The sequence below is a fragment of the Anas platyrhynchos genome, chromosome 4, assembly GCF_047663525.1.
Source record: "Anas platyrhynchos isolate ZD024472 breed Pekin duck chromosome 4, IASCAAS_PekinDuck_T2T, whole genome shotgun sequence".
NCBI lineage: Eukaryota > Metazoa > Chordata > Aves > Anseriformes > Anatidae > Anas > Anas platyrhynchos.
Genome location: NC_092590.1, coordinates 54,911,766 through 54,938,901, shown reverse-complemented (window position 1 = coordinate 54,938,901; position 27,136 = coordinate 54,911,766). Strand labels below are relative to the sequence as shown.

At 40.0% G+C, this 27,136-nt stretch overlaps 2 protein-coding genes across 6 annotated transcripts in view; one reads left to right on the top strand and one right to left on the bottom strand.

The window, feature by feature from the left end:
• The first annotated feature begins 15,938 nt into the window (after positions 1-15,938).
• Positions 15,939-18,935, top strand: SHISA3 (shisa family member 3). Its single transcript, XM_027456246.3, has 2 exons — positions 15,939-16,270; positions 16,829-18,935. The coding sequence occupies exons 1-2, from the start codon at positions 15,973-15,975 to the stop codon at positions 17,278-17,280; spliced, it is 750 nt and encodes a 249-aa protein (XP_027312047.2). The 5' UTR covers positions 15,939-15,972; the 3' UTR covers positions 17,281-18,935.
• A 3,241-nt stretch (positions 18,936-22,176) lies between these two features.
• The window catches only part of ATP8A1 (ATPase phospholipid transporting 8A1), a 108,179-nt gene continuing 103,219 nt past the window's right edge, over positions 22,177-27,136 (bottom strand). For all 5 annotated transcript variants that reach the window (XM_038178298.2, XM_038178299.2, XM_027457162.3 and 2 more), the window contains one exon: positions 22,177-26,776. In XM_038178298.2, coding sequence (XP_038034226.1) covers positions 26,679-26,776 — 98 coding nt within the window. In that variant the 3' untranslated portion in view covers positions 22,177-26,678. The remainder of the gene's footprint in view (positions 26,777-27,136) is intronic.

The window sequence follows — 27,136 nt, the reverse complement described above, 5'->3', positions numbered from 1 at the left end:
TCCTGAAAGTCTACTATGCAAAGTATCAGTTACTACACAAGCATCTGAGCAGACAATAGATGTGAGGCTTTACTACTCTCTTCTTCAAAGTTGGGGTACAAGCTATTGAAAACTGGACAAAATATTAGGCTTTTAGTCCTTTCCATTAGTTGCTTATTACACTTTTCTACATGTTTTCACATTACAACAACTCATTCCAATACATGATCAGGAAAAGAAAATGGAGGCATTACAATATCAGGGAATTGCTCATCTGAGCTCAATAGCTCTATCTTAATAATTATTGATTAAAAATTAGTCTCTCTGAGGGCTGCTGAAATACATTTTCATGATAGATTTTGCACCAGAAATACCAATACTTACTGTTCAATAGTTTTGCCTTCAGTTTACCTAGTGCCTCATCATTCTAACTTTGATATCAACAAATGCTCTGGAGACACACATTTAATGACCACTTGATAATCGCCGTACAGGAAGAACTCTGTGCTTTGATTGCGTGTTTGTGCTGCTGCACATCATGAAAGACACTGAGAATGATCTGTTGCAGAGATCTGTAGAAAAATATCTGTTGAACTGATGGATAATATGTATCTCTTGGATTACTGGAGCTGTAGCATTGTATACAAACTGCAACAGTAATCCTTTGTTTAAGGCTGGGTGTTCATCTCAACACATCATGTTTCTTGGAAGCCAGATTCTGCCTAGTGGAAATGGGGTCCCTTTGCCCCTCCAAGAACATGAAGAACTCATCATTGCTTTCCTCTGTATCATCAGCTTTCAACCTGGGGAATATATTCCAGCTGGAGTATGAAGTGTAGTTGCAGATCTGACAGAGAGGGTGGTGTTATGCAGCTGTGGGTGCTGGTGTGACTAGAGGAGAGCAGACAAGGGGCAGTGAGGAGGACAGGACCCACAGTTCTCAGAGCCAGGCTGGCACTGAAGAAGCAGCTTTTGGCATGTGAGGTTTCATGCTACCTCCGTAGTAGGTAGGAAGCATAGGGAAAATCACCATCTGACTGCTAGCTAGAAAAAATAAGTGCACCAAGATTATGTTTCCTGTTTCTCCAAGCATTGTAGAATATTTTCAAGTTTCTTTCTTGCTCCTTCTGTACATGAGGAAGTGCTGAAGCCTCTACTGTTTTTGGACCAATAATCCCATGGGGACACAGAACTGGTTAGTCTCAAAAAGCATGCTGTTGTTGAAGATTGTCAGGCATTTTAAAATTGTGCAGTCAACAGAAGTTTCACTACGTACCTGTAATTTTTTGGAATGTGCCCCAAAAAGCTCTTCTCCCAAAGGATGTTCATTAAAAATGTTAATAAGGGCTTTAACAGCCAAGCAACATGAAAATGCACAGCCTTTAAGTACTGTCCTCAGCATTAATAAAATTAGCAGGATACATGCTGCATTCGTGTAACAATTATCCCCCAGTTTCTATTTTTTTCATCTAGATCATCTTGCTTGCTTCAAATTTTCTGTCTCCATGATTTATTGCTAGATCTGCTTTGTCACCATCTGCTCTGCTGTTGCTCAAGAAAGAACAAATCCCCAGAAAACATTACTGTCCAGACTAAGCACCATATAAGCATCCTTTGCACATTCAGCCAAACATTGACTAATGGAGAGCTCAGCTATAATCACAAATTCCCTCCTTTCCCATTCACTGCAGTTCAAATTCGTATCAAAAACTTGGTGGAATTCAGCTATCCTCCTTGGGGATATAGGTTACCATCTGTCTGGTTTCCAGTGGTACATTTAAAAAACATTTGTCCTATTTTCATAAAACATCCTGCTGCACAGCAACCACTTTAATATCTAATTACACAGCATTATGTATCGCATGTGTCACGACCAGAATAATTTGACCTAAGTTTCTCTTATCTAGTCTAGTCTGTTTTTCTATTTTAAATTAAGTTATCCAAACACCTACAAATCTAAAAGTATGCCTGTAGGTAATGTAATTAGAAAAAAAAAAAAAAAAAGTAAATATTGAACTGCCTGAGGAATATTTGGGATTTAATTTTGTAATTTATATAAGATTTCATTTCAAAAGCAAGCCTGATTTGAAACTAAAGTTTAATGTACTTAGCATGGCATAAAAAGAAAAAAAAAAAAAGAAAAAAAAGAAAAAGAAAAAGAAAAAAGAATCCAAGTTCATAAAAGCAAGTAAGAGAACAGCAAAAAATATCAATTTTCACGCTGCCCACATAAATGCCAGAACCATAGCAAAACAAATGTTTCTCCACTCCTGAAATCTTCCTGGCTGTCCCCAGAGGCTGGTGCAGAGAACAGGTAGTCCTTCTGTGGCTGGCCAGAGAGGAGGAGCATCCCATCTTCCTAGGGTGCTTGACATGGAGCCATCTCAGGTCTGTGGGAAGCTTCTTGTTGACTACACCAAGCCTGGGCATTGCTGGGGAGCCCCGAAGCAAGGCTGGGGAGAGGCAGCCAGACCGCCTCACAGCAGTGTCCCTCCTCCCTGGCCAACCACTGAGCACCTCTGAACACCTTTACAATGCAGCTAATGATGATCCAGGCACAGATGCAATGGGATCACTATGATTGTAAGTGCACATCAAATTGCTTGATGCCAAAATCCCAAGGGGTGGTGGAATTCATCAAAGTTCTTTGCCTTGCACTGCCTTGTTTGGCTGTGCTGTATTTCTCTCCTGCTCATGCAAAGGCGGTGCTCCAATGGTGGAGCCTCCCCCGGCTGGCATCTTTCTTCCTCCTAGCCATGTGTTGAAGCAGAGCAAAGTTACCGTGAGCATGGATCTGGGGTAATGGTCTGTAGGTCCTTTGAGAGATGTTGAGGGTAGGGATTAGGGAGTGGAGTGACCCTTGTTTTGGAGACCCCACTCAGAGTCTTGGGAATCAGCAAGAGGACAAAGAAAAAACATGGGGGAAAAACAAAATCTTTCCCTTTTCTACCTATAAGCTCATGCAGACTCCTTGGCCAAAAGTTTTGGTATCCATTACTTAGTCGTGTCATGATACTTTTTTTCTGCTGTGAAGTCCTGGAAGATTCAAATGGTGTTTGCACAGGGATAACAGTTGCAGCAGACCACTCTAGAGATGATAGATGATGAATAGCAACATTATTTTCTTTAAGTACATATTCTTTTCAATCTGTATCTAGTCAGAAAACAGCTATCTCATTCACAGCTATTAGTATAAAAGAAGATACAAATTTAACTAAAGTTCATAGGGAACATCAATTTTTGGGGGGACGTAGTGTACTCCACCTGTAATCACATCAGTTCTGTCTGCACTGAGTCTGAGACAAATTACTCAGAAATGTCCCTTAATTTCTGAGTCTTTCAGACAGTATGAAGTAATTAGTCCACAGAACAATGCTACTGATGGAGATAACCCACTGCACCGTGAGTCTGTAGTGTAGGATTCTTCCCAAAATCTCAGCACCACCTCAGAATAACACACAACATCATGAAGCTTGTCCTGAGAAGAGCCAAGCTTAATCAACTGGCTGGTGTCCACAAATAAAAGGTCCATTCAGAGAAGGTTGTTTGTATTGTTGGAGAAGGGGACAGATGGGGTGGCTGAATAAACAGAAATAACTAGAGGGACTAATGTACTGGGTCTGGCTGGAATGTTAACAACTAACTCCGTAATTCCTTGAGCATAAATTACCTTTACATAAGGTGCATAGCAGAGTGAAGGAGGCTCACATGCCCTGGGACTGGTCATGGGCTGGTTGAATGTTACAAACATCAGTTGCCTGGTAGCAATGTCCTGAAGGCACTGTGGCCATCAGCCAGACTCTCAGACAGAATGAGAGGCAGATGGGTCAGCAGTACAGGGCTGGAGGCACACAGGTAGTTGGAGCTACCCATCTTTTGCAAATGATGATAGTTCTCATCACATTATTGGTGTTAAACTGAAGGGCTGAGAATTCACAGTAGTAAATGATAGATTTTGAAAAGAAAAAAAAGAAAAAAAGAACGATACTACTTAAGAAATGGATACTGAATTCCGGGAAGAATTACAGCAAAAAGGAAAGTTTGTAAATCACACAGTTTTTAGAGAACTTGTTCTATTCTACAGACATCCCAGTAGGACAGAAAAAGCTCTTTGTAGGAAATACTGCACAGATATCATATAACACTCCACTATACTGTTGAGCTAGTCAATGAGATACAGAAACTATTTGGACATTGATATCAAAGCCTATTTTATAACTACCCCCAAAGGTAGTATTTATAGTATCAGGAGCAGCTAGCTGCAAGAAAAATAATCTGATACTCATTAAAATTTATCTTCTGTTTCAGGACAGGTTATCTGACCAAGATCAGTATGACTCCGAAATTACCTCAGAGGAGAGCTCTTGAGCTTTATGATATTCAAACCAACATCTGAAAGAACAAAAAAGAAAGCAGGTAAGTATCATAACTAAGGAGACATTTCATTATAAGTCTATCAGTGGACATCTTACTTCTTCAACTAGATGATAAATGAATAAATACAGAGGGACTGTGATATCTGTTTATTGTAGTGTGACTTTTTGCTGGGTGCCAGAATTTGTAACCTTATGTCTAGACCTTCATGTAAACATCCCCTTTTGAGCACATTTGCTCATATGCCCGTGATTGCTGAAACAATCATGCTTGCACCCAACATACAAGATAATCCTCCGTTCATGACTTGTCCATGAATAGTGGTCTAAACACTTCAGTAAAGACCAGATTTAACAGCTCATCCCATTTCTCATCATGGAATTAATCAGAACAACTAATGGTAAGGCAGGTTCGTATTTAATAATCAGATAATAGCCATAAGTTTTACACATATAAATAAATGGTTTCTGATTTCCCTGACCTGTACGGTGGTGGAGAGAGATGGAGAAATCTGCTAAAGAAAACTGAATGTATCTTATCTTTCACCCCTAACTAATGTGAATACAGCTTTCTTTGCATAAACGTGAAATGTGCACTAAGACAGGAAGTTAATTCCATTTCATGACTGCTGATAAATGGAAGACAGCGAATACACAATATATCATCTCAGAACATAAGCAATAATAGTAAAGATATTAACAAAATAACATCAGTAATAATGAAAATAACAACAATAGACTTTGAGTTTTAAGAGACTCAGACAACCAAAACGGAATGATGTAAAGGTTTTTTTTTTTTTGTTTGTTTGTTTGTTTTTTTTAATGATTTTCAAAACTGATAATTGTTTCCGTGTCTTAAGTCTCAACAGGACTTTTCCAACTAATCAAAATACCCCTGCTGGTACAATGAACTTGAGAATATGAAAAGTGTCTTTAATTTCAATCAAGGTTTCTGTTAAACAGGTTTTCAAACAAGGCTTCTATTAAACAGGTTACCCAAATTGTCTTTTAGGAAACAATAAAATCTTCTTGGTTAGTTAATAAGAAGGTATTGGAGTGAGTCCACAAAACACAAATGTGACTTTGATTACAAACTAGTAGGACAAAATGAGCTGTATTAGTAAAAATGAATCTGAACATTTCTATTTTGACTGTGATTGCCCAAAAGCATGATTGTAATCCCTGCAGGATATTTGAGGGAGGGTGTGAGAATAAACTGCTTTGAAATCTGTGAACGGTCTAGCATATGCAGCTGAAAATGCCTGATGACTGGGTAGTGATGGGAGAACTACCCATGTTTAATGTAAAGATGTGAGAACAGACAGCTTATATCCTGTCTGAGCTCTTGGGGGTAAAGACCATGCAATTTGCTAGCAGAAAGTTTTGCAGAAGAGTTTCTTGATACTTAAACTGAACTCTTAAGTGCTTGTGTAATAGAGTAATAATGATTAACCATACAGCATGTGAGCTGCAGAACTGAAGTTTATGCTAAGAAAAAGACAAATAGGTGGCTGTGGAGAAATGCAGTAATTCATAATTTGAAGACTGTACTAAAGAGTGAAACAGCTTTAGAGCAAATAAAAAGCTTCTCACAGAAACATGAATTTAACTCTTAACCAGGTTAATCTGTGTGGCATTTAGCTGTTTCACTCCTTGGTACTCTAAATAGCAGGATTTGCAATAGGTCTATTAATCAAAGTGATGGAAGAATAAAATCTTCACACTCAGCCAGGAAGGCATCAAGTCAATATCAAAATCATAACATTTTAAGTTAAAGCCGTCTATCTGGGCTCTGGAAATGTTTAGACTACACAACTGAAAGTTAGAAACCAAACATTCGAACTAAGCTGATAACAAATGATCATTAATTAAGACTGAAGTCAACAATCCGGCAGTGAAGAAATTTCTAGGACACTGAGCCAAAAGTCTAAAGATGTCCAAAGTAAATTCATAATAATTCATCATCAATTCAAAATGAGATAAGCTCACTGGAAGAAGCCAAACATGGATAATACAGGGGACTATTGGCTGTCTGGATGATAAACATTAGCTTCTTTTCTGTGAGTAAAGTTAGCAGGGACTCAGGATTCAGCTAATTTAGGACTGATTTTTACGACTGAATAAAGAATACTTTAGGCTGAACCTACTACTTATTACTGATACTTGTTAAGACATTGGGATGCCAGTTAACTACCGAAACCAGTTGTTGGACCTGGTTGTACTAGGCTTCGTCCCAGCACATATTAATGCCAACCCTTGTTCCACAGGCCTTTTAGTCTAAAACCCAACAATTTTTTTTTGTACAGAAGAACAAACAGTCTGGGTAATAAAGTAATAACACAGTAGGATGTGCTCAGTTTGTAGCTATTTGCTAGTAAAGATCTCAGCAGCTAGGTCAAGAGAAGATGATGCTCTGCTGAGTGCTGGGGATTTTCTGTATGCAGAAATGTATACAGATACATTCAGCTAAGCAGAAGCTGAACAAATCACTAGTTCTTTTGCCCCATGCAACAGTTCCCAATTTCTTTCAACCATCTTGTGCCCTTCAAAAACCCATTTAAGAGGACTGTTGTGCATAAGTTAGAAGACCCTGGGGAGCTGAAGAAAGGGAGTTGAAGGCTGGGAAGTTGAAGGAGGACTCTGCCTTGATGTATTTTATCTTGAGCATTTTCTCTTGCAAGAGAGAGAAGTGGGGAGAGGGTAAAAGGTTGCCCAGGCACTATGTATATAAGCTATGTTCACAGTATGCTAGGCACCCTCCTGCTTCTCTTTCTTGTCACCACGTGAGAAGTCCCTATGGAGCCAGAGGCTCCTGCAGATGGTGCAGCCTTGCGGCATGGATCGCCTGTACTTGGGGTGGCCCCAAGACTGTCCTCCTGCAGCCAGCATAGGCCATCTTGAGAGGCACCTGCAGAAAGCCAGAGACCATCGAGTGAGCGCTGCGGCCCGAACCCACCTCTTCCACCCACACCTGAGGCCCACCACCCAGCCTTGGTGCGGGGCTGTGAGGCCTGCAGCACAGCGGCCATGCCAGGCCCAGGGCCTGAGCTCCTCCTTCCCTCCCTCCAATATGGTTCATTCATATGCCATTCATATCATATGCCATTCATATTCTGTATTATAACAGCCCTTCTGCTGAGAGTGCTCTGCACCAACAGAAGCTGCTGCCAGAAAAGGGGACAGATTGGGGACATTTTTCTGTTATGGACACCCCCATCACCTTTGCTAACTGTAAGCAGCTACTGCAGTACCCCTGGCCTGCACCACAGATGATGGTGTGCAGTCACTTTCCTTGGCACCTTCACTTTTTAGCCAGTTCCTTGACATTTGCTAGAAAACTACTTCACTCAGTAAACAGCAAAGACGATAACATCTGAGACTATATTTAAACACTATTAATTTCATATCTGAAATAGGAGTATTTGTTAAGTGTTTGCTGTAAACTTTACTGTAGCATAAATCCAGTTGTTTTTATAGGTCAGGTCCCAGAAGAAATCTAAGCAAAGAGACTGAAATGTAGATAAGGAAAAGAAAATTTCCTCAGGCTGTTATATATAAGAATAACAAGTAATACTTAGGAGCAAAGTTATTAATTCCCCAAACACATGACTACATTCAGCCTATGTAACTATTGTAAGCCATATTCAAAAGCTATATATTTTAAGTCAACATTACTACTCTCCAAAATAACTAATGTTTTCACCAAAACATTTTATGAATCTACTCATAGTTCTTGAAAGATTTAGTCCTTGTTAGGTCTCCTACATGCAGTCTGTACTTATTTTGCATTCAAAGACATCTTCTTATTCAATATTTGTCCTTACTATTATAATAGTAATACATATTTCTAGATGTTATAATATAATAATGTAATATACATATATATATATGCATAATACGTAGTAATAGCAAATACATATTGAGTACTTCCTACTCAACATATGCTATTACTCAATAGCAACCAGATTTTGTAACTGTGTTGTACCTGCACTATGGTAATGCTCTAAATTGCAAAGCGTGAAGTGGGCTCAGGTTTTGTTCAGCTCATTGAAGGTGGGTCAGTAGATGTTCCTTAAAGCTGACCTCCAGGACAGTCAGCTGATGACTGGCAACCAGGCAGAGAGGGATAAATAAAGCTTTTGTTCCTTCTCCCAAGAAGGAAAACCATTATGGAGACCAAGCTGGGAAAGGACAGGGAGTACCTGGAGCTGTTTGGCTTGAGCTGAGGCTGACTTGGGAGCCCCTAACAGCAGGCTTGTGTTAGTGGCACCAAGTTACCACCAAGCGTGTGATCATTGCACTCACACACAAAGGTGGAGGAGCAGGTGGTCCAGGCCCCTACAGGAGCAGGCACAACATTTGAAAGCCACTGCAGTGACAGAAGAGCTGCTCACAGCCATCGTGCTGGGGACACTGCAAGGCAGCATGTCTCACAGGCACCCTCCAGCTGGGGAGACTCCTGTCCTGCAGCTGTTAGTGTGAAGGAAGGTGCCATGGGATGCAAATGCAGCATCTCATGTCCCATTTCCAGCAAAGGCAATGGACAACCACTGGCTAACAGGAGCAGTTGCTCCAGAGAAACCTGTGGTAGGAGGCAAATACAGACCATGCCTGGCACTGCTGAACTGGGTTTGTGATGGTGGTGGGAGCCAGTTTGCAGCTTATCAACTTGTCTGAGGATGAGAGATCTCAGGAGGCAGCCAAACAATGCAGACAAGTTTGGAAGAACTTGTAAAGAGACCTTCATAAGTTAGGTGAGTGGGGAACGCAAAGGCAAACAAAATGCAGTGCCCATTAATACAGTGTAATACAGTTTAGAGAGGCACATTCAGGCTTCAGTTTGGACACTTCACAAGACTTTCACTTGACTGTATTATTTCAAGAAAAGGACAGCTCAATGAAGACATCTGCTCAGTGTTCAGCTGCTGTCAAAAATATTACCAGCAAAATATTTTGGAAAGAAAGTTAGTGTGCCTGATGTAGGACTTGAGTTAAAGCCAATTGCCAATTATTAGTGACCCAAAGTTTAAAACTATTATGTATTGGACTGTCTAACATAAGACCTATTTCCTGCACATAAGTTTTGTTTGTGTAAAACTAGGGACTGTGCACTTCAGACCAGAAACCCCCAATATTTCTTCTACAAGGCCCTCACTCAGCTGTAGAGCACATGGCCACCACAGCTTGCTCGATACACGTGGGAGGTGGATGTGGTGCTGCTGTGGGGCTGTCATGCAGCTGGAGGTGGCCAGAGCCAGAGAGGTTTTTGGTTAAGGTGAGGGGCTGGAGCCCCCGGTTCGGGGTCTGGTAATGCAGCACATCAGGAGCAACAGCTTGTGAAAGTTCTTCTGCAGTTTCTCCAAAAATTATGCCAGGGTGAACCAGTCCCTGACTTGCCTTAGACTGGTGGGAGCAGAGGAATAGCTCTTTCATCAAATCTTACCTTCATTTTACCTTAAATTCTGCCCACTTGTGGCCAGAACACGGAATATGTTTCTCAGCCTTTAAACTCACCTAATCCTTCACTCACTGAATAGATCTAATTTTATATCATCAAGTGCTAGCAGTTTCAGACCTGGGCTGTATTTGGGGGAATCAGCAGTACACAGGAAGTGTTAAGAGGCTGGACCAAAGATGGGACAAATGCAACAAATGAACAAAATCTAAGTATCTTGAATGAATGTGAAATGACATAAATGTAAACCTGAGTGGATTGTTTTCAGATGGGTGAAATGCAGCCTGAGGAAGCAGGCTCATGAGGATCTGAGCCAGAAGAATGGAGGGAAAATTCCCATATTCAAAGATGCAAGACTTGTCCCTGTTTTCTAGCATTGGACAGTGGCTATATAATGCTCAGAATAAATTGTTAACAGCAGTAACATAAGTATTTTTCAAATTCATGTTTGTACTACTAAAATATTAACAAAGTTATCTAATTGCGTGAAGTGTCAGGGAGCAATTTAATTTACCGGGTTCAGTGCTACAAAGGAATTATTCTTTCAGGTCAAGAGGATCTGTTACTAATGAGCTATTTGTGCAGAACTTTGGCATGTTAAAAACAATCTACTTGTGCGAGGGATTAGCATATCTTATAGAATTTGTTCTCCTGTACTTCTGTGAAGGATAAATCTTGCTTATGGCTTAGGGAACTTTTCAACTGATCTGTCTGAAGGTTTCTTTACACATTAATTGTTAGTTATTCTCATGCATTAGTTTCATAACAAAAACAACAAAAAACAAACCAAAACAAAAAAAAAAACAAGAAACTTCAAACCTTTAAACTTAGGCACATGTAAATTGCTAAATTAGGACTAAACCTGTGCGATCATATTGAACACTACATATTTTGAAAAAAAGAATTGCATTGGTAGGTTTTTCTTTTCATTACTCTTTTCTTTTTGAATCTTCAAATGTAATTTTTAGTTGGTGAGAGTGAAAAACAACATTCATATTCATGACCTGGTAGGAACACAGGAACACTCTCTTTCTATACCCAAATATCATGTTTTCTCACATCTTTTTTTTTTTTTTTTTTTTCCTCTCTCTCTCCCTCTTTGTGTGTGTGTGTGTGTGTGCGTGTGCGCGCGTGAGTGATTTTCGGGGTTGTAAAGAAAAAGAAGCACACAGTCTGCTGCAGAGTGAAGCAGGTCTGGCTGATGTTATCGCTCTTCTCTGCCCTTTCTGTAGCACTGTTCATTAATATGATTGCAGCACGAAGTCTTCTCTTCAGGGGATTAGGAAATTGCAAGGCAATAGCATGTTGAGCTTTCCCCCTCTAGCTGGTAAACTTGGTAGTGCTTGAAAATGGTTACAGTTATGAAAGTTGTTAGAAAACATAGTTATTTACAAGCAACAACTCATTCTTTCACTGCAAGTTACAGAGGAGGAGCTATGTGCCAAACTGTAGCTGATAAAACATTTTTTCTACTAAATCAGTGGTCAAAATGTGGCCATTTTTCAGTCTTTTTCAGTTCTCAATGTATTTCTCCACATTCAAAGCTTTGAAAATAGCTGTCAGAAATATTAAAAAATTCTACATTTCCATTTTGACCTTTTCTTTATTATTATTGTTTTTTTTTTTTTTTAATTTTAATTCTATTTATGTTTTATTTTATTTGGTTCTCACTGTACTAATGATCAGAGTAATTACATATATACATATATATTTCAGAATTGAGAAATGTCACTTGGAGAATTTGTTTCTGAGTTTAACAGCACAGGAACTTCAGGTCTAATGGCAAATTAAACACCTCTTCAGAACACCTGGAGAAGAGATCACAGTGCTTGTCGATAGAAGAGAATAATAGATTGAATAAATTTCAGCATTGCTGTGAGTTTGTGTTGCACTTTGCTTGGTAGCCATAAAATGGGCTATTTTTTAGCAGTAGCTGGAGTGAAAGAAGGGTAATTGCATGCCCCATAAGGTCACCGGTTTCTATCTCTTCCAGACATCTGGCCTTACTCCTGTGCCCCTAACAGCTCTGTGTGCATCTGGATGCTGAAGCAGAGAGCAGCAGGCAGCACTGTGGTTGTAAAGAGGAGACACAGCCAGTGCACAGAAGTTGCTGTATTTAAGCAAATCTTTTCCTAAAAGGGACCTCCCAAGGGATAGATGGGGGTCTGGGATAATATGTCCTTTGAACACCAATGGACACATTGATGTCTTGAGGACAGCTTCTGCTCTTGATGCCAGAGAAAGAGAATAATGATGCTGAACCTGATGGTCTGAACACAACCCGTCTGCCAGCAGTGCTGCAGTGCCAGGTGAGGGAGCAGTGCTGAGCCATGAGTGTGTATGGACCTATATCCCACTAACCCAGCAGCCTGATTATTGAGTGAGCCCTGAGGTATTTATATCCTGATTAATCTTATCTACCTGGACAGCCATTAGGCTGAGGTAGCCTGACTTCCACATTTTCCTCCAAAAGCTCTAACTGCCTTTCCCAGTGGGTTAGTTCTGTGCAAGTGGTCACATTGCATCCCGAATTTCTTGCTAGTCAGATATAAGTCATAAACTGCAAAGTGCAAGAGCCTGCAGCTCCCAACCCACACAGCCCAGAGTGATCCCTCCCTCTTTGATATGTGAGGATACGACTCATACACTGAACCAGAAGCGAGGCAAAAGAAAGAAAAGCACGTTTCCCTCAATTAAACTGCCCAAGACACATCCTGTGTGTTTCAAGGCTCTGAATGGGTTTGCTGATGAGCTAAATGCCCTGTCCTGATGATTACATCAAGCAAGACATGAGCCAAACCTATCCTCATCCTAGCCAATATAGAAGTGTGCACTTACATGTATTTGTGAGAGTTGGATGATGCTGTCTCTAGCTGGTCTCTTGCAGCCAGACCAAATTGACAGGGCTTTATGCCTGTGGTATGGCCCACCTGAAATGGCAATAAGAAATGACAATAAGTCTCTCCTGCTACAGCTTCACTGTCTTGTTTTACACTCTGCAGGAACCGCAGAACTATCACAGTGGGAAAATAATAATAATAAAAAAGCCCAAACCCAGAAAACCAAGAGTAGTGAAATTATTAGTAGGAAAGATGAATCTGACTAAGGAGTTTTTAATACCTCTTTTTACAAGCCATCAATTTGGCAGAAGTGAGATAATTACTGCAGGCATGGATACGGTGATTTCAGAAGTAATTTAAGAAAAATTGTTTGATCTTGCACCAAAGCGTTGCTATAATGAGTTCTCCCCATGGGTTTGCTGTGGGGACAGTGAGAAAAGCCTGATGGATAATAATATCTTAAACTACCAACAGAATTATCTCTTCTGCCTTTTATATGACTAATCTCTCCTCTATTAGTTTTAATACTCAGCCTTATAAACAACAACAGTAATCAGAGCAATAGGTATATGGGCATTTAATATCAGTATTTTTCATTCAAAACAGATGAGGGCACATTACCTGGAAGCTGGAAGGCTTCAGCTAAGGATAAATAAGCAAAATCACTGTGAGTACTTTGCAAGAATGTTACCCAACAAAATGCAGCCTAAACGAGGTACTTGTAGCAACATGATGTTCTCAAACTGCAGGTAAAGAATGCTCACCAGCAGTCTGGATGACTTTTTCCCTGTATTCTTAATTGTTTGTTTAAAACCAATAATATAAATAGACAGGAAGAAATATGCTAGCAACTGAAATTCTTTAAGTATGGGATTGCACAGATGATACAACCTTTACAAAAGGCAAGCAGATCAAACATTTTGCCTTTCCAGGTCAGAACAACTCAGTTCACCTGCGCCAAGCATTGCATGACGTTCTGTCAGCAGCATCAGTATTTCAGAGAAAGGGAAAAAATAAGCCCAGAGAAGTCAGTCCTCTGGAAAACTGTGCATGTATCTTCAAACATTCAGAGTTCGCAGTGTGTGCAAGAGCAGTACCAAAACCTGCCTCTGATTTTTATTTGGCACAAGTGTGATAAACCACTCAAGTGAGTGAAATGCCATTTATTCCCACAAATATAAACCAACCACATATGCACATTTGAGCAAATACTTGAGCCCTTACAGGGTTTTTCTTGCAAGATGGGGCAATTTGGGATTCAAATAAATTGCTCAGATTTGATAGAGCTGCCTGCAGGTTACACCAGAGGGGAGCAGAGAGTAGCCTCTGTCCAAAGGGGCACAAAGACTGACTGATAACATTTTGTTAACCATCCAAGCACAGGAGGTGTAACACAGGAGCATAAAACCAGGTCAGAGGCTTGCTGATGGCTGTGGATTAGGAGTGTATCCCCCTCCAGCTCCCCCCACTGCAAAATCTCTCTTCCATTCCCGCAGTGAAACAGCTAAATATCTAATATATGTCTGTTGGAATGATTTTTTTTCAGACCTCCGTGTTTTGTAAGCTGGTGAATTAATTAGCAGGATCAACTCCTGTATGAACTGGGACACAGTTACTGAAGTGATTCCTACCAAAGGTGACTTTTTCCAGGAATCCAACAGGACGGACCTGTTGTCTGCAGACCTACAGCACAGCAGAGCACGGGTGAAGGCACCGTGCAGCCCTCGCTGAGCTCCTGCTCCAAGTCTCGTCCTGGTCAACAGCGAGGTTCCTTCTGCCCTTCCTGGAAGCCGGATTAAGCCTCTAAATGCCATACATTTTCAAACATCCCGTGGAGGCTGTGTTTGCTCTGAAACCACAGCGAAGTAAATGCAAAAGTCTATTAATATTTAACATCAGCCTGTAAAAACTGGGAAGTCAGAGTCGGGACAGCTGGTACAAGTTTAATTCACATCATCATTTCAAAATGAAAATGCAGAATGGGACAGAATATCACATCTTTCTGTTAGGAATCTGTTTTTTTTTAATATCCAGTTTTGTTATTTCTGTGCCTACACCTGCTAACTAGCCATGAAAAATATTTTGCATTTATACAATTTTCTGTTTGCTTTTCCTATCCAGTAGTACTGGTCATGTTTAAAGAAATCAAAATTGGGGAAAAAAAAAGGTCAGAGAAAAAAAAAAAGACAGAATAGTCTAGTTAAAACAAAAACAAATACAAATATTGTGCTTGTGGACTGTATTTGGGGTTGGCCAGAAGTCTAAGGTCTTGATAGATGGTTCTCAGCGCACAGAGTTTTATTGCTGGTACACAGCACACTTTGTTCCTTTTGTTTCACCGAACCTGCCAACTTTTGAAATTAGTGACACGGGCATTCAAAATGGGTGACAAGCGGTCAGCCTCGGGTATACATATTCATACCCCAGCAGTAAGCGATGGCAGGAGGTTTGAGACGCAGTAAAAATTCAGTCATTGCTCCAGCCCAACTTTAACGTGATGCTGGTTTCGTAAGCACTTCTGCTGTGAAAGCAGGAGCGCCTCTTGGATAGCACACAAGGGACGCATCATTTAGAGAAATGTTTCTCTGCCTGAACCAGAAATCCAGATCTGCTCAGTTCATTTAAAATATATTATTTTTCCCCTAGAATAAATGAATAAGCAGTTCCTTTTGTGGTTTTCCCGGTGCTTGGTGACTTGCCGTTACTCCTCCAGCCGAAAAGGATCAGACGATCCTACGAACAGATGCGTCCCTCCTCCCTTGCCCCACACTCTCCCTCTCCGTCTGGAAAAGAAAGGTGACAGGCCTAGAAGAGGCTGTAAATCTCACGCGGGTACGCGTTTGCACTGAAAAAGCATCGAGGGAACGAGTTAAAAAGCGGAGTCCTAGCAATAAATAATATGTTCGGCTTGTGAATTTTCTTTCCAAACGAGCTTTCAGCGATGTTTAACGCGCTCCTGGCGCGGCCGGCCCCGCGTTTGGGCGCTGCGGGGGGCGCAGCGTGGGGCCAGCCCCCGCGGCCGCCCCGTCGGGGCTCGCCGCCGCCCGGCCCCGCAGCCCCGGAGCTGCTCGGGGAGGGGGGGGCACGGAGCGGCCCGGGCCCGACGGCAGCGGCCGGGGCGGGGGCAGCAGAGGGGAAAGCCGGGCGGCGGGCGGCGGGCGGCAGGTGAGTGCGGGGCTGGGGCAGCTCGGGGGGCGGCTCCGCCCGCGGGGCGGCGGCGGGGTCGGCACGGAGGGGGGCTGCCCCCCTTCCCGGCCGGGGCTCGGCTCCGCACCCGGGGCCGCCCCCTGCCTGCCCCGGCGGCGGCGGCGGCGGCGGTGGGGCGATGGCGGGGCGGCGGCGGCGGCTGCTGGTGCTGCTGCCGCTGCGCTGCCTCCTGCTGGGGCTGCTGGGCGGCGGCGGCGGCGGGCAGCCCGGCGGCGGGGAGTACTGCCACGGCTGGGTGGACGGGCAGGGCGGCTACCACGAGGGTTTCCAGTGCCCCGAGGGCTTCGACACGGCGGCCGCCACCATCTGCTGCGGCTCCTGCGCGCTGCGCTACTGCTGCGCCGCCGCCGAGGCGCGCCTGGAGCAGGGCGGCTGCACCAACGACCGGCAGACCCCGGACCCGGGAGTCACCGCCCGTGAGTGCCCGCACCGAGGGGCTCGGGGCGGGCTGGGGACGGACCCCCCGGGGGCAACCTGGCCCGGCCCGGCCCGGTCCGGAGGCTCCAGGTGCGGTGGGGCCGGGGGGGCTCCGGGAGCGGCCCCCTCCGGGTGCCCGAGGCTGTGCCTCGACGGGTCCAGCGTGGGACCACGCCTGTGGCCACCTCACGGCGTGTAACAGCAGCTGGGGCACCCGAGCCTGGTTAGCACAGGCAGCTACACCGCCAGCCCCAATTTTGGGGTCTGAGGGGGGTGGGAGAGGGGTGGGAGTCTGTGAAACCTTAATAGCCGTGTGGCAAACGGAGTCTACTGTCGGTAACTGCTAACACCGTCAACAGAGAGAACTTCTGACTCGTGGCCCTAGGGTATAAACTTTAATTTAGTTCTAATGAGAGCGGTCAGGAGCTCTGCGAGGCTCGGTGTCTAGCGGGACTGAGCCAATGATGTGGGGCTCCGTAAGCTCTTATTTCTAAGTAAGAGCAGGGTTATTTCCACAGGCTAACACGCATGGCTTTTCCTCTTCTTTCTTCTCCCAGAGCCCATCTACGTGCCGTTCCTCATAGTCGGATCAATATTTATCGCCTTCATTATCGTGGGCTCTCTGGTGGCGGTTTATTGCTGCACCTGTTTAAGACCTAAGCAGCCTTCTCAGCCAATACGCTTCTCTCTCCGGAGCTACCAGACCGAGACGCTTCCCATGATCCTGGCCTCAACCAGCTTCAGGACGCCGTCGAGGCAGTCGAGCACAGCCACCAGTTCCAGTTCGGCCAGCGGGTCGGTTCGCAGGTTCTCCTTCGCCCGGGCAGAGCCGGGCTGCCTCGTGGCATCGCCACCACCGCCTTACACATCTGGCTGCTTCCAGCCAGCCCACACCACCCACCTGAACCAGCCGCCGGGATTTCTGGTGTCGCCGCCATACTTTGGGTACCCGCTGCAGCCAGAGCCTGCCCTAGCTGGGAAGAGCTGCTCTGATTTCGGCCAGAGCTGAAAGGAGTCGCCATGGGGTAACGCAGCTCTAGGGAGCGCAAGGACTTCTGCCATGGGTGTCATATGCTGACGTGCTCTGCGATGCCAGAAGTTAAAACCATTCCCATGGGTGAGTTGCCCTTGAAAAGTGCAAGATTTCAGAAACCCAACCTTCGGTACTTTCCTGAGCTTGGATCGCAGTGACGAATTATAAAATATTCCAGCCTTAGTTCAACTGCTCTGATAGTTCAGTCTAATGCGTGCAGAATATATTCAGAGACAAATGGAAAAAAAATCGGGATAAAGTTACTCATTTCATGGAACTATAAATGATGCTTTAACCCTAAATGATATTAACCTAGTTAACAAACCGGCTGTATTCCACGGACCCAATAATCAGAATAGTGCTATAAAGCAGCAGTCAGGCTGAGAAGTAACAGAGAAGTAACATGTACTAAACCGAAGAGTTTGTGGATCCTGAAACAGCTGACTGCTTCCACTTCCACGAGCAATGAAAGTAAGAGGAGGTATTTTACTATAGATACGGAAGCGCGTGGGATTTTTTAAATACAGATAATATACCTGAACTTACACTGCATATTTGTATTAGTTAACTTTAACTAAGATAAAAATAGTATGAATTAGGCTAGTTGAAAACATGCCAATCCCAAGCAGCCGAATAATTATGTATGAGAAAGGCAGAATGTATTCAATAATATTGCTAATAACTTCTCAGCATAAAATTCTAAAATTGGCATTGTATTGAAGCCTTCTTCAGAAGGAAGTATTTATTGTTGGCCTCTTGCTCAGCAACACGTCTAAGCTGGACAAACTGATCTTAAAGTCCTATTTGTAAAATTAGCCATGTATAAAATGTAAAGACAGGCTTGTAATTTAAAATGTATTTACGACATTGACAACACTAATTATTTAGTAGTCACATCAAAAAAATGTATCAATAAACTGTGGTTGGAATCGAGTGTCACCTGTATGTCTTTGTGGAGATGCTGTTCAATGAGCAAATTTTTACTTTTCTGGTGTAACTATACTGCATTGTTTCCTGTTAAAAACAGTAAATTTTGCTTTTGTAAATGATTTACATCTTTAACTGTGCACCTGCTGTGCGGATTTAATATAATGTAAATTTCTCTATATAGCTAGCTAATAAATTAATTAATAATCTTTTTATATGTAACTTGAAACTTAATGTGGTTAAAACCACACTAATTAGTTGGGAATTTTAATCTAAAACATCCTGCCGTAGGAACAAATTTTGTTTGCCCTTCTACATTCCTTCATCCAAATAAGCCAACAGACCAAATGGAAGAAGAAAAAAGGCATCTAAAACAAACACATGCAGCAAGCAAATGGAAAATACACAAGAAAAACATGCAGTCATTAAAGGGCTTCCCTTTAGACTTATTGTTGTGAATAAATGCAGTCATTTTGTGTGGCAGATTCTGTGATATCAGAGGATCAATTTTCCTATTTTATGAGCCCCAAACACCCTGCGTATAGGATTTATTGAAGTATGTTATAGTTGGCCTATTTTACAAGTATTAGCATATCAATGAGTATTAAAATTATAGCACTTCTAGTCTGAATTATGACATATTTCACTTTGTATTTTAGAAAAAATTAGTTCTTAAGAGTAATTTCTTTTTTCTTAGCAAATATGTAGCAATCTGTATCTTACCATTTATGGAAAAACATTTTGAAAAAAACGATTGTGTTTTTTATTGCATAATTAATGTTACAATCCAATAGACATTATTGCTGGAGATGCTAAGGAAAAGACAACTTAATTTCCATATAATGATGCTTTAAGTAATAGGTTTTGACTTGTTTATTGTAACTGCTAATTGTAAACTAAAACAACAATACACAATAGTGTATATGTTTTATGACATATAATAACAACATAATAATAATCTGTAAGTAGCTGTCAGATACTTGACAAACTACTTGAAAAGTGCTTGCCATTCTTTTTAGAAGCAATCTTCAAGAAAGGGAGCAGGTAAAGTTTTGCCCATCTTTTTAGATGTTTTGTAGGGATCTGTTCTGGTTCCACTGTGCATTTGAGGTACTATGGGTCTGTTCAAGAAATACCTTTCTGGAAAACTTACCCCTGGAATCCAATATTGCAGTAGGTGTCATCTCTGTTGTTTGGAATCATCCTGCGTGATATACTGGTCATTCACATACACAGCAGAAATAGATATTAAACTATGCTAATTAAAGTATAGTTTACAAATGTATAATAAATCCTTAGTGGAAATATTTTTCATCTAGTAAATCAAGGCAAAACAGACACTACAGCTGGAAGCATAAACTTGATCGATTTTGGCTAGGAAGGAACAATTTTATTTCCCTTTAAGCACTAATTTGTCATCAGTACCATTGACATGGGTAATGGATAGCTGAAATTCAGTGTTTTCCTCAAAGATGCACTGTACACACTGAGAAATGATGAGTTTGACAGTCATTGACTACTACAGTTTATTAGCGTACACTAAAGATGCAAGGTTTCATAATAGTTGCAGCAGGCTCTAAAAAAGTCAAATTTCTTAATGTATTAACATAGGGAATGATTTTTGCTGCACTTGAATTCAGTCTTACAAATTTTAGGGATTATTCAGCCCAAGTAAAGGCTGTAAAGTTTGCTGTGTGTTGTGGAATTCAACCTAGCAGCAAAGACCTGTCTGAGCTACTTACCTCCCTTCCTCCTCTCATGCCGCATAATGTCTTTGACCTCATAAAAACGCTTGAAAAACTTGACACACAGGAATAATTCCTCCAAACCAGACTTAAAAGTTTATGGAGTGCTAAGGACTTTACAGATTGGTGGCCAGAGTGCAACAAATCTTGCAGACAGGGGGTTGAGACTGTGGGAGCGATCAGCTGAAGTTGAAATAGCTGTACTGGATCACCTGTATGCCAGGTGAGGTGGGGATTGTGCTGTGCAAATAGATTGGCCTTGAAGAATTGTAAATTACTGTTAATGGAGCTAGTGACAGTGACTTATAGCTGAAGGGACAGGAAAGGAATTGGCAAGAATACAGACCCAAGACTGAAATGGTCGTTGCCCAGGCTCATCGTTTCCAGCACGGATTTAGGCTCCAGCTTAAAGTCTGAACTTCCTTCCTAATAAAAAGGACCTTATGGCATGGATGCTCCTATGATTTACAGAAAAAAATAAATATTTTTAAAAAACTTTCAGACAGAACACAAATGACATTCTGATACACAATTTTAATGACTAATGAAACAGTTTGAAGGGTTCATATATGCTTGAACTGGAAAGAACATTTATACAGTACTCGCTGAACTGCTATGCCTTTTTTTTTTTTTTTTTAAACAGAGCAGGTTTAATTATTTCATTTGTAATCGTGGAGCTATTTCATATTCTACTAGAGTGACAGCAATCTAAGATATATCAAAATGAAAGAAGAATCACACTCAGGAAACTGATTATTGTCATTCACACACATTATGCACAAAGTGCTTTGATTGCGATTAGCTGGTAATTGCATGTATAAAAACCACACCTTCTATGGGCAAAGAATAATGAATAGTGACATGAATTAGATCAGCCCTTCATTTTGTTTTCCTATACTAAGGGTTTCTTAACCACATATCTCCAAAATGTATCAAAACCCTTTGGTGCCAAGGAAAACATGACGTGTGCTGGCAGGAATTTCTGAAGGATTTATCTGAAGCTAGGTAAGCAGTATAGCAAAAATGGCTAGGTAAACTAACAGACTGTTTGTAACACTAGTCCCCCAGGAATTTAATAAGATGATATGACAATTTAAAAATGATTTCATTGCTGCTATTAAAGCTTGACAGTAAAGATACGGAATCAATCCTTGGCACTGTTTTTCCGTGTATTGTGATGTGTTGTGCAGGCTAAACAGAATGACGCAGAACAGACCTGCTTTTGAGGGGGCTGCTGCTCTGCAATGTTCATACAAAGTTTTTGATTTGCAATTACATTGAGGCTGCAATTCCACAATACACTGTCTTCACTCATGGAGCTAGAAAGAAATGCCTTTCTCTTTTCATTCTCTCCAACTTGCGAATTCAGGGGACTGTAGTGCAAGTCAGGTTGGTGAAATGATTTTGCTTACAACTAACATTTTCCATAAGAAAAGAGAGTAGGGATTTGAAAGGGTAGCTGTATCATTATAAGGATTATAACCTGATTAATTTTAATGGCTTTATGACTGTCAGCATAGTAGAGAAGTTGACATACCATGAGGTGGAATCTCCTTAAGCCAGCTCCAGCATTTAAGACTGGCATCATGAAACAGCTTAAAAGATGCATCCTTTATTGAGCCTCGGAACACAAAATCTACAAGAAATTAATTGCCTAGTGTATAAAAAGAATCAGTCATCTATCTACAACCAAAACACAATTTAGGGTTGGCTATATTGGTATTTATTGAGTGGGTAGGCACTGTTAGGGAAAAGAAGTATCTGCTACTATTGTAGCCATGGGATACAGTGTCCATCACTGTCATCTGAAAAATGAGATGACGTTCCCTTATTCCCACTCTACCACTTTTGTACTGCATAATTCTCTTTCAAAATACAGCATCACCACCCGAAGTATCTTAGGGCTCTGCTGCAAATCACTAAATTGCAGGCTCCCATACTCCTTTTTTGCTTGTTTGCTTTAACGCCTCTCTGGACTTCACGAGAACTGAACAAGACATTTGAAAATAACTATAAAAAAATCAAAACATTTTTCTATTTTACTTTTTGGTTTACCAAAGTAACATAAGTAGTCTCTGATACATAATGCTATTTCTAAAATGTCCTATTTTAGAAAAATTAAAACCAAGAATAATGGCATATGTGTTTTCTTCTTTGAAAGCAATCCCTAGCATTTGCAACCAATCACTTCAGCTACGAGTTTTCATTTAATGGCAAAGTTTATTCATTTTTTTTTTTTTTAACAATTAAAAGACAAAACATTTAAAATTTGCAGTTCAAAACATGCACATTCACCAAATGCCAAGTGACATGTAACACTGCATAGAACTGAATGTGTTACTAAAAGAGAATAACTATTTATAAAACACAGTGCATTTAACATCCAGTTAAAACTAAACCTGAGAAACTACCATAAACACCGACTCAAAAAGTCTTCATTCATGCAGCTTCATAAGTTCCACAACAGTTTCAGCAGTAATGGCTTAGTGGGGCTGTAAAACCTCACTTTACCTTGAATGCAAATTTTGCTTGTACATAGTGACTGCTTTCTGCAGCGGTTCATACATATCAAACACTGAAAATCTTAATGAAAAATTAAGTTGAAGTAGAAAAACAACATTAGTGCATTTATGGCTTCTATTCTACAATAAAGAAACACCATAAAATATGATTAAAAAAAAAATTATTCTGGTTGCAGCTTTGCAGTTACAAATCACTCAATATACGGAAATGCTTTTATTTAAGCAACCTTCCAAAAGTCCCAACCCTCCAAAGTGCCCGGCTTTGCACATCGTTACTCAGCTGAGCAGTCCTTATACTTACAAACAGTCCAATTGAAGCCTATGTGAGTAACGGTTTGCATAAGCAGGAACCAGGTTTGGAATGCTAAAATATTCCTTTGTTTAATGAAGATCTATTGGTTAACAGCGAACAAACTGGGGGAGCGAGGGCAGAGGGGGGAAGGAGAAACTCATTTGTTGAGTTTTGCTACCAATGAAAACATCCAGTACCAAGAAAGTTGAATTGACAAAAACTCATTTGCTTACAGAGCGCTAGCTTCTGGCTATATTATGAGGAGACTTTTAACAAAGGCATTAAAAAACAGGAAGAGCAACAACCATGCATTGCCTCCGAACACTGAAAAATATCACCTCATGCAGACAGAATGATAAATTCATCAGAACTACAAGTGCTTTTACGCAACATGGAAGAAAAAAGGGAAACAACATCTCTCCTTAAATTTAACACATACTCCAAGTTACTAATCATTCAAGATGGAGTTAAACATAATGAAAATGTCCTAAGACACTTTATACGCATCCTTGTAACATAGGGAATTTTATGGATGTATGTTGACATATAGGAATCTTCAGCTATCTCTCAATGTTTCAAAATACTTTATTTATTTTATACAAATAGAATGATGTTCAAGTATAAATCTGTTGAAACTGCCTTGCAAAAATAAGTGTAAAATTAGGAATTGGCAAGAAAATTTTCCAAATACAAATTATCAATAGGTTTGTTAAAATTGTTTCCTGTTACTCTTTTGAATCACTCATACACACATATATATATATATATTTAAAAATAATTAAGCAACAGTATTTATAGAAGATATCTGATTTCTAAGTGGCACTGCTTCAACTTTTTGATGTTTAATTTTTAATACTAACTTGTAATTACACAGTGCACATGAAACAGATGGAAAATTCCATGTGAATTCTGTATTTAATACAAATTTGAATTTTTAAACAATAAGAACAAATGCATTCTTATAAGTATTTTTGCCTAAACTGTTTTTTCTTTCAATAAACATCTGCACAATCCCCTTACTTTAACAAAGATATGATGTATGAACCAGATGATAATAGATTATATTACTGTGTACTTAACAAGAAAATAAAGTGCATATTGTATACCTGACCTGATTTTAAAAATGTGCACACATAGCTAGGATGATCTTATATTTTAAAATTAAGTTGCTTACAAAAATAAAAAAATTAAGTTGTTTACAAAATCAAAAAACACGGTTAGAATTGCCACATCGTCTTTTTACTATTTCCATGAAGCGGTATCTTCCTATCACTAATCACCAGACAATAAATAACATATGGCTTGTGGAAAAAGTATAGAGACAAGGGGAAAAAAAAATAAATGAAAAATGTACTTTGTGAAATACTACTTTCAGTTCTATAAAGACGTAAGGATGAAACATTGTGATAAATTTACACTACCTTAAAAAAATAATCACCATCTAAATTAGAACTGTTTTCATTTTTAATATATATAGCGTCATTTTCAACAAACTTTTACAACTGGGAGATGCTTTTTTTTTTTTAAATAATGTGCGTTCCTGTAATTTTAACACAATACATTACAATGGATTTCTAGTCCTCATGTAATTTCTGTAAAATCAGTAAATAAATCATTTAGAACAGAAAAATAATATAAAAATTAGCCAGAAAGAGTATGTATGGATTGGACCATTTTATGAGTTAAGTACACTGAAGGATTACAAAAGAACAACAGTGTCATGGTTAATTTCAGAAATGTTTTGAAGTTGGTCATTGTCCCTTCGATGACAGAAAATAGGGAACCCCATTTTAGGAAAGGGCCATGCCCCCAAATTTTTTCTTGCCTTAGGTCAAGTGATTTGCCCCTCCCATATTGATCCATCTATTTATCTATGCCTGAAATGGCTTTTCTGAAGGCAGTTCTTGTCTGCATGACTGACTGGCAGTACTGTTTCTAGTGGGATACGTCCCCTTTGTCCCTATGTCTTCTGTTTTCTCTTCTGTTTAGAGATCACTCCGGGAAAGCGAGAGGAAGACATTGCATAACATGCATATGAAATGCAGACTGCCTTCCCATTGATACGCCTTCCTAAATATGTACTTTCATATAGTGTCTTTTGTTGGGGTTTTCATGTATATTTGTAAGTTTCTCCAAGAATGGAGCACAAGAAGGTTGGACAGTGCACTAAAATTACATGTCAAGTGTTTAGTTTGTGGAAAGGCAAAGAGCTAAAATCACCTTTAGTAAATGGTTTTATAAAAATTAGTAAGACTGATCAAGGAAGGTTTAAAAAAGATGTGAATGTATGACCTGTTACTTTTAAGTTGAAACTGGATGAGTTGGACAGCAAAGAGGAAACTCTTAATCTAGCAGATCACTAAGGATGTCATTGTTCTGCTTTTCCATCTAGCTGATCTCCATTCAACGAAAAAACTGTCATTTCCACATAATACACTGAAATTTAATTAAAAATAAAAACATCTGTTACTACAGAATAATGTATTCTGGATGCAATTAGGTGGCTTTTAAAATCAGAATCGAACATGGACTAAAAAGCTAAAAGATTTAACTAACTTCTTAAATTAAAACGTAGCTTTCTCTTATTTGAAACCTGGTCATTGGGTGGTAAGCTGAGAAATACCAACTTTTACTACTTAAGAACATTATCATCACCATTTTCCTAGTAATAGACTTTTAACTTACCCCCCCTCCCCCCTTTTTAAATAAAAAAACATAAGTATTTTTTTCTGCAGTCACTATCCTTCTCTTTTTAATTAAAGGTGAGTATATAGGTATTCTGCTTGACCATTAAGTTCCAAAGAGGCTGCTGCAATGTAATTCACATCTTTATAGGAAGTGACTTCAGTGCAAATAAAACAGTACATATCACACTACTGAAGGGCATGGTTTGCTCTGTTTCAATGTAAGCATTACTTTAGTATAAAAATGTTGAAAATGTAATTAAACTTAAAAAGTAAATTAAAACAAACTTTCTTTTTAACTTACAGTATAAGCAGATACAATTATCAAATTAAGCATTGCAAAAATAATTCAAGTTTGACGAAGGGAAGTAAGGCAGAGCAATTCTTTAAAATTTGAACAAAAATAACGTGCACTCAATTTTACAAGGTGGTATCCATTTTCAACATATGCACTATTGAATGAAAATAAGGGAAAAGATTCTATAAGGCCAAGGGTGCAATACTTGCAGTTTTGAAAGCAAATGCCATCAAGGCCACACAAATTAGACTCACTGCACAGTAAATCTTTCTTCTTGAGTACAGAGACTCAAGGCATGCAGTTCTGAAATCAGGACTGGAGTTCATTTCCTTTCAAATTATTTCTGACAACAGAAAACATTTATGGAACTTCTTTGGCAAACGTTTGTAGGCTAGTTTGACACAAATATCTATAAACATCTTGACTCAAAATCTTTCGTAAAGAAGGTGAGTGAACACCATTAAGATATATTTTTTCAGCACTTGTTGAAATCAAAGGCTTGTTATCAACTGTATTTAAATGTATCACCACTTGAAAACCTCCACAGATTATAATGGTCTGTCAATGTAAAGCATGTTTAGCAATCTGACCATTACCTTCCAAGTATATGACCAGTATTGATTCAACTTCATTGTAAAATAAGCAAGCTGGCAAGATACAAGGTAAATTCCAATCTGCTTACAAAGGCTAAGCAAATACTTGTTAAAAAATTTAGAGATGGTGTGTTACAGTATAGTTGCACAGTGCTTATGTCTACTGAATACACAAATCCAAACTTTATGGAATAAGATCATCATAGATCTTAAAATCTCTGATAACTGGGCCATGGTTGTAGCTCCCAGCAAAGATCTAGTAGTCTGTCTCACAAAAGTAAATTATGAGGCCTAAATCTTGAGCTGTGTTCCTTCACCATTCCTCAGGCCTTTGTTTTGTGGTATCATATGCTCTTATTACTTCGGACTGGGAAACTATTCCATTTTCATCTTGAGAGAAAGCGTAGCCATCTGCAGATACAAACCAAAATAAAAGTTTTAATTGGATTTCACATAATCTTCAATATTTTGAAGCTTTAACGAAAGGGACTTAACAAAGGTCAATATAGATGAGTAAGTCTCTTTTTAGTTTTTAGTAGGTAGAAAACCTACACTCTTTCTTACATAATTTTGCAATTGTAAAATAGCAAAGTATCTTAGGAATTAATAGAATCCTAACCACAGGCAAAGAATATAGTCTAACTGGGTTTACATTCAAATACGAACATGATCACACACAATGTCACTTTCACAAACACAGTATCTAATACTTACACTCCAAACACATCTTCATTTTTTTCAAGGCAGACTGAATTAAAACAACTTAAAGAT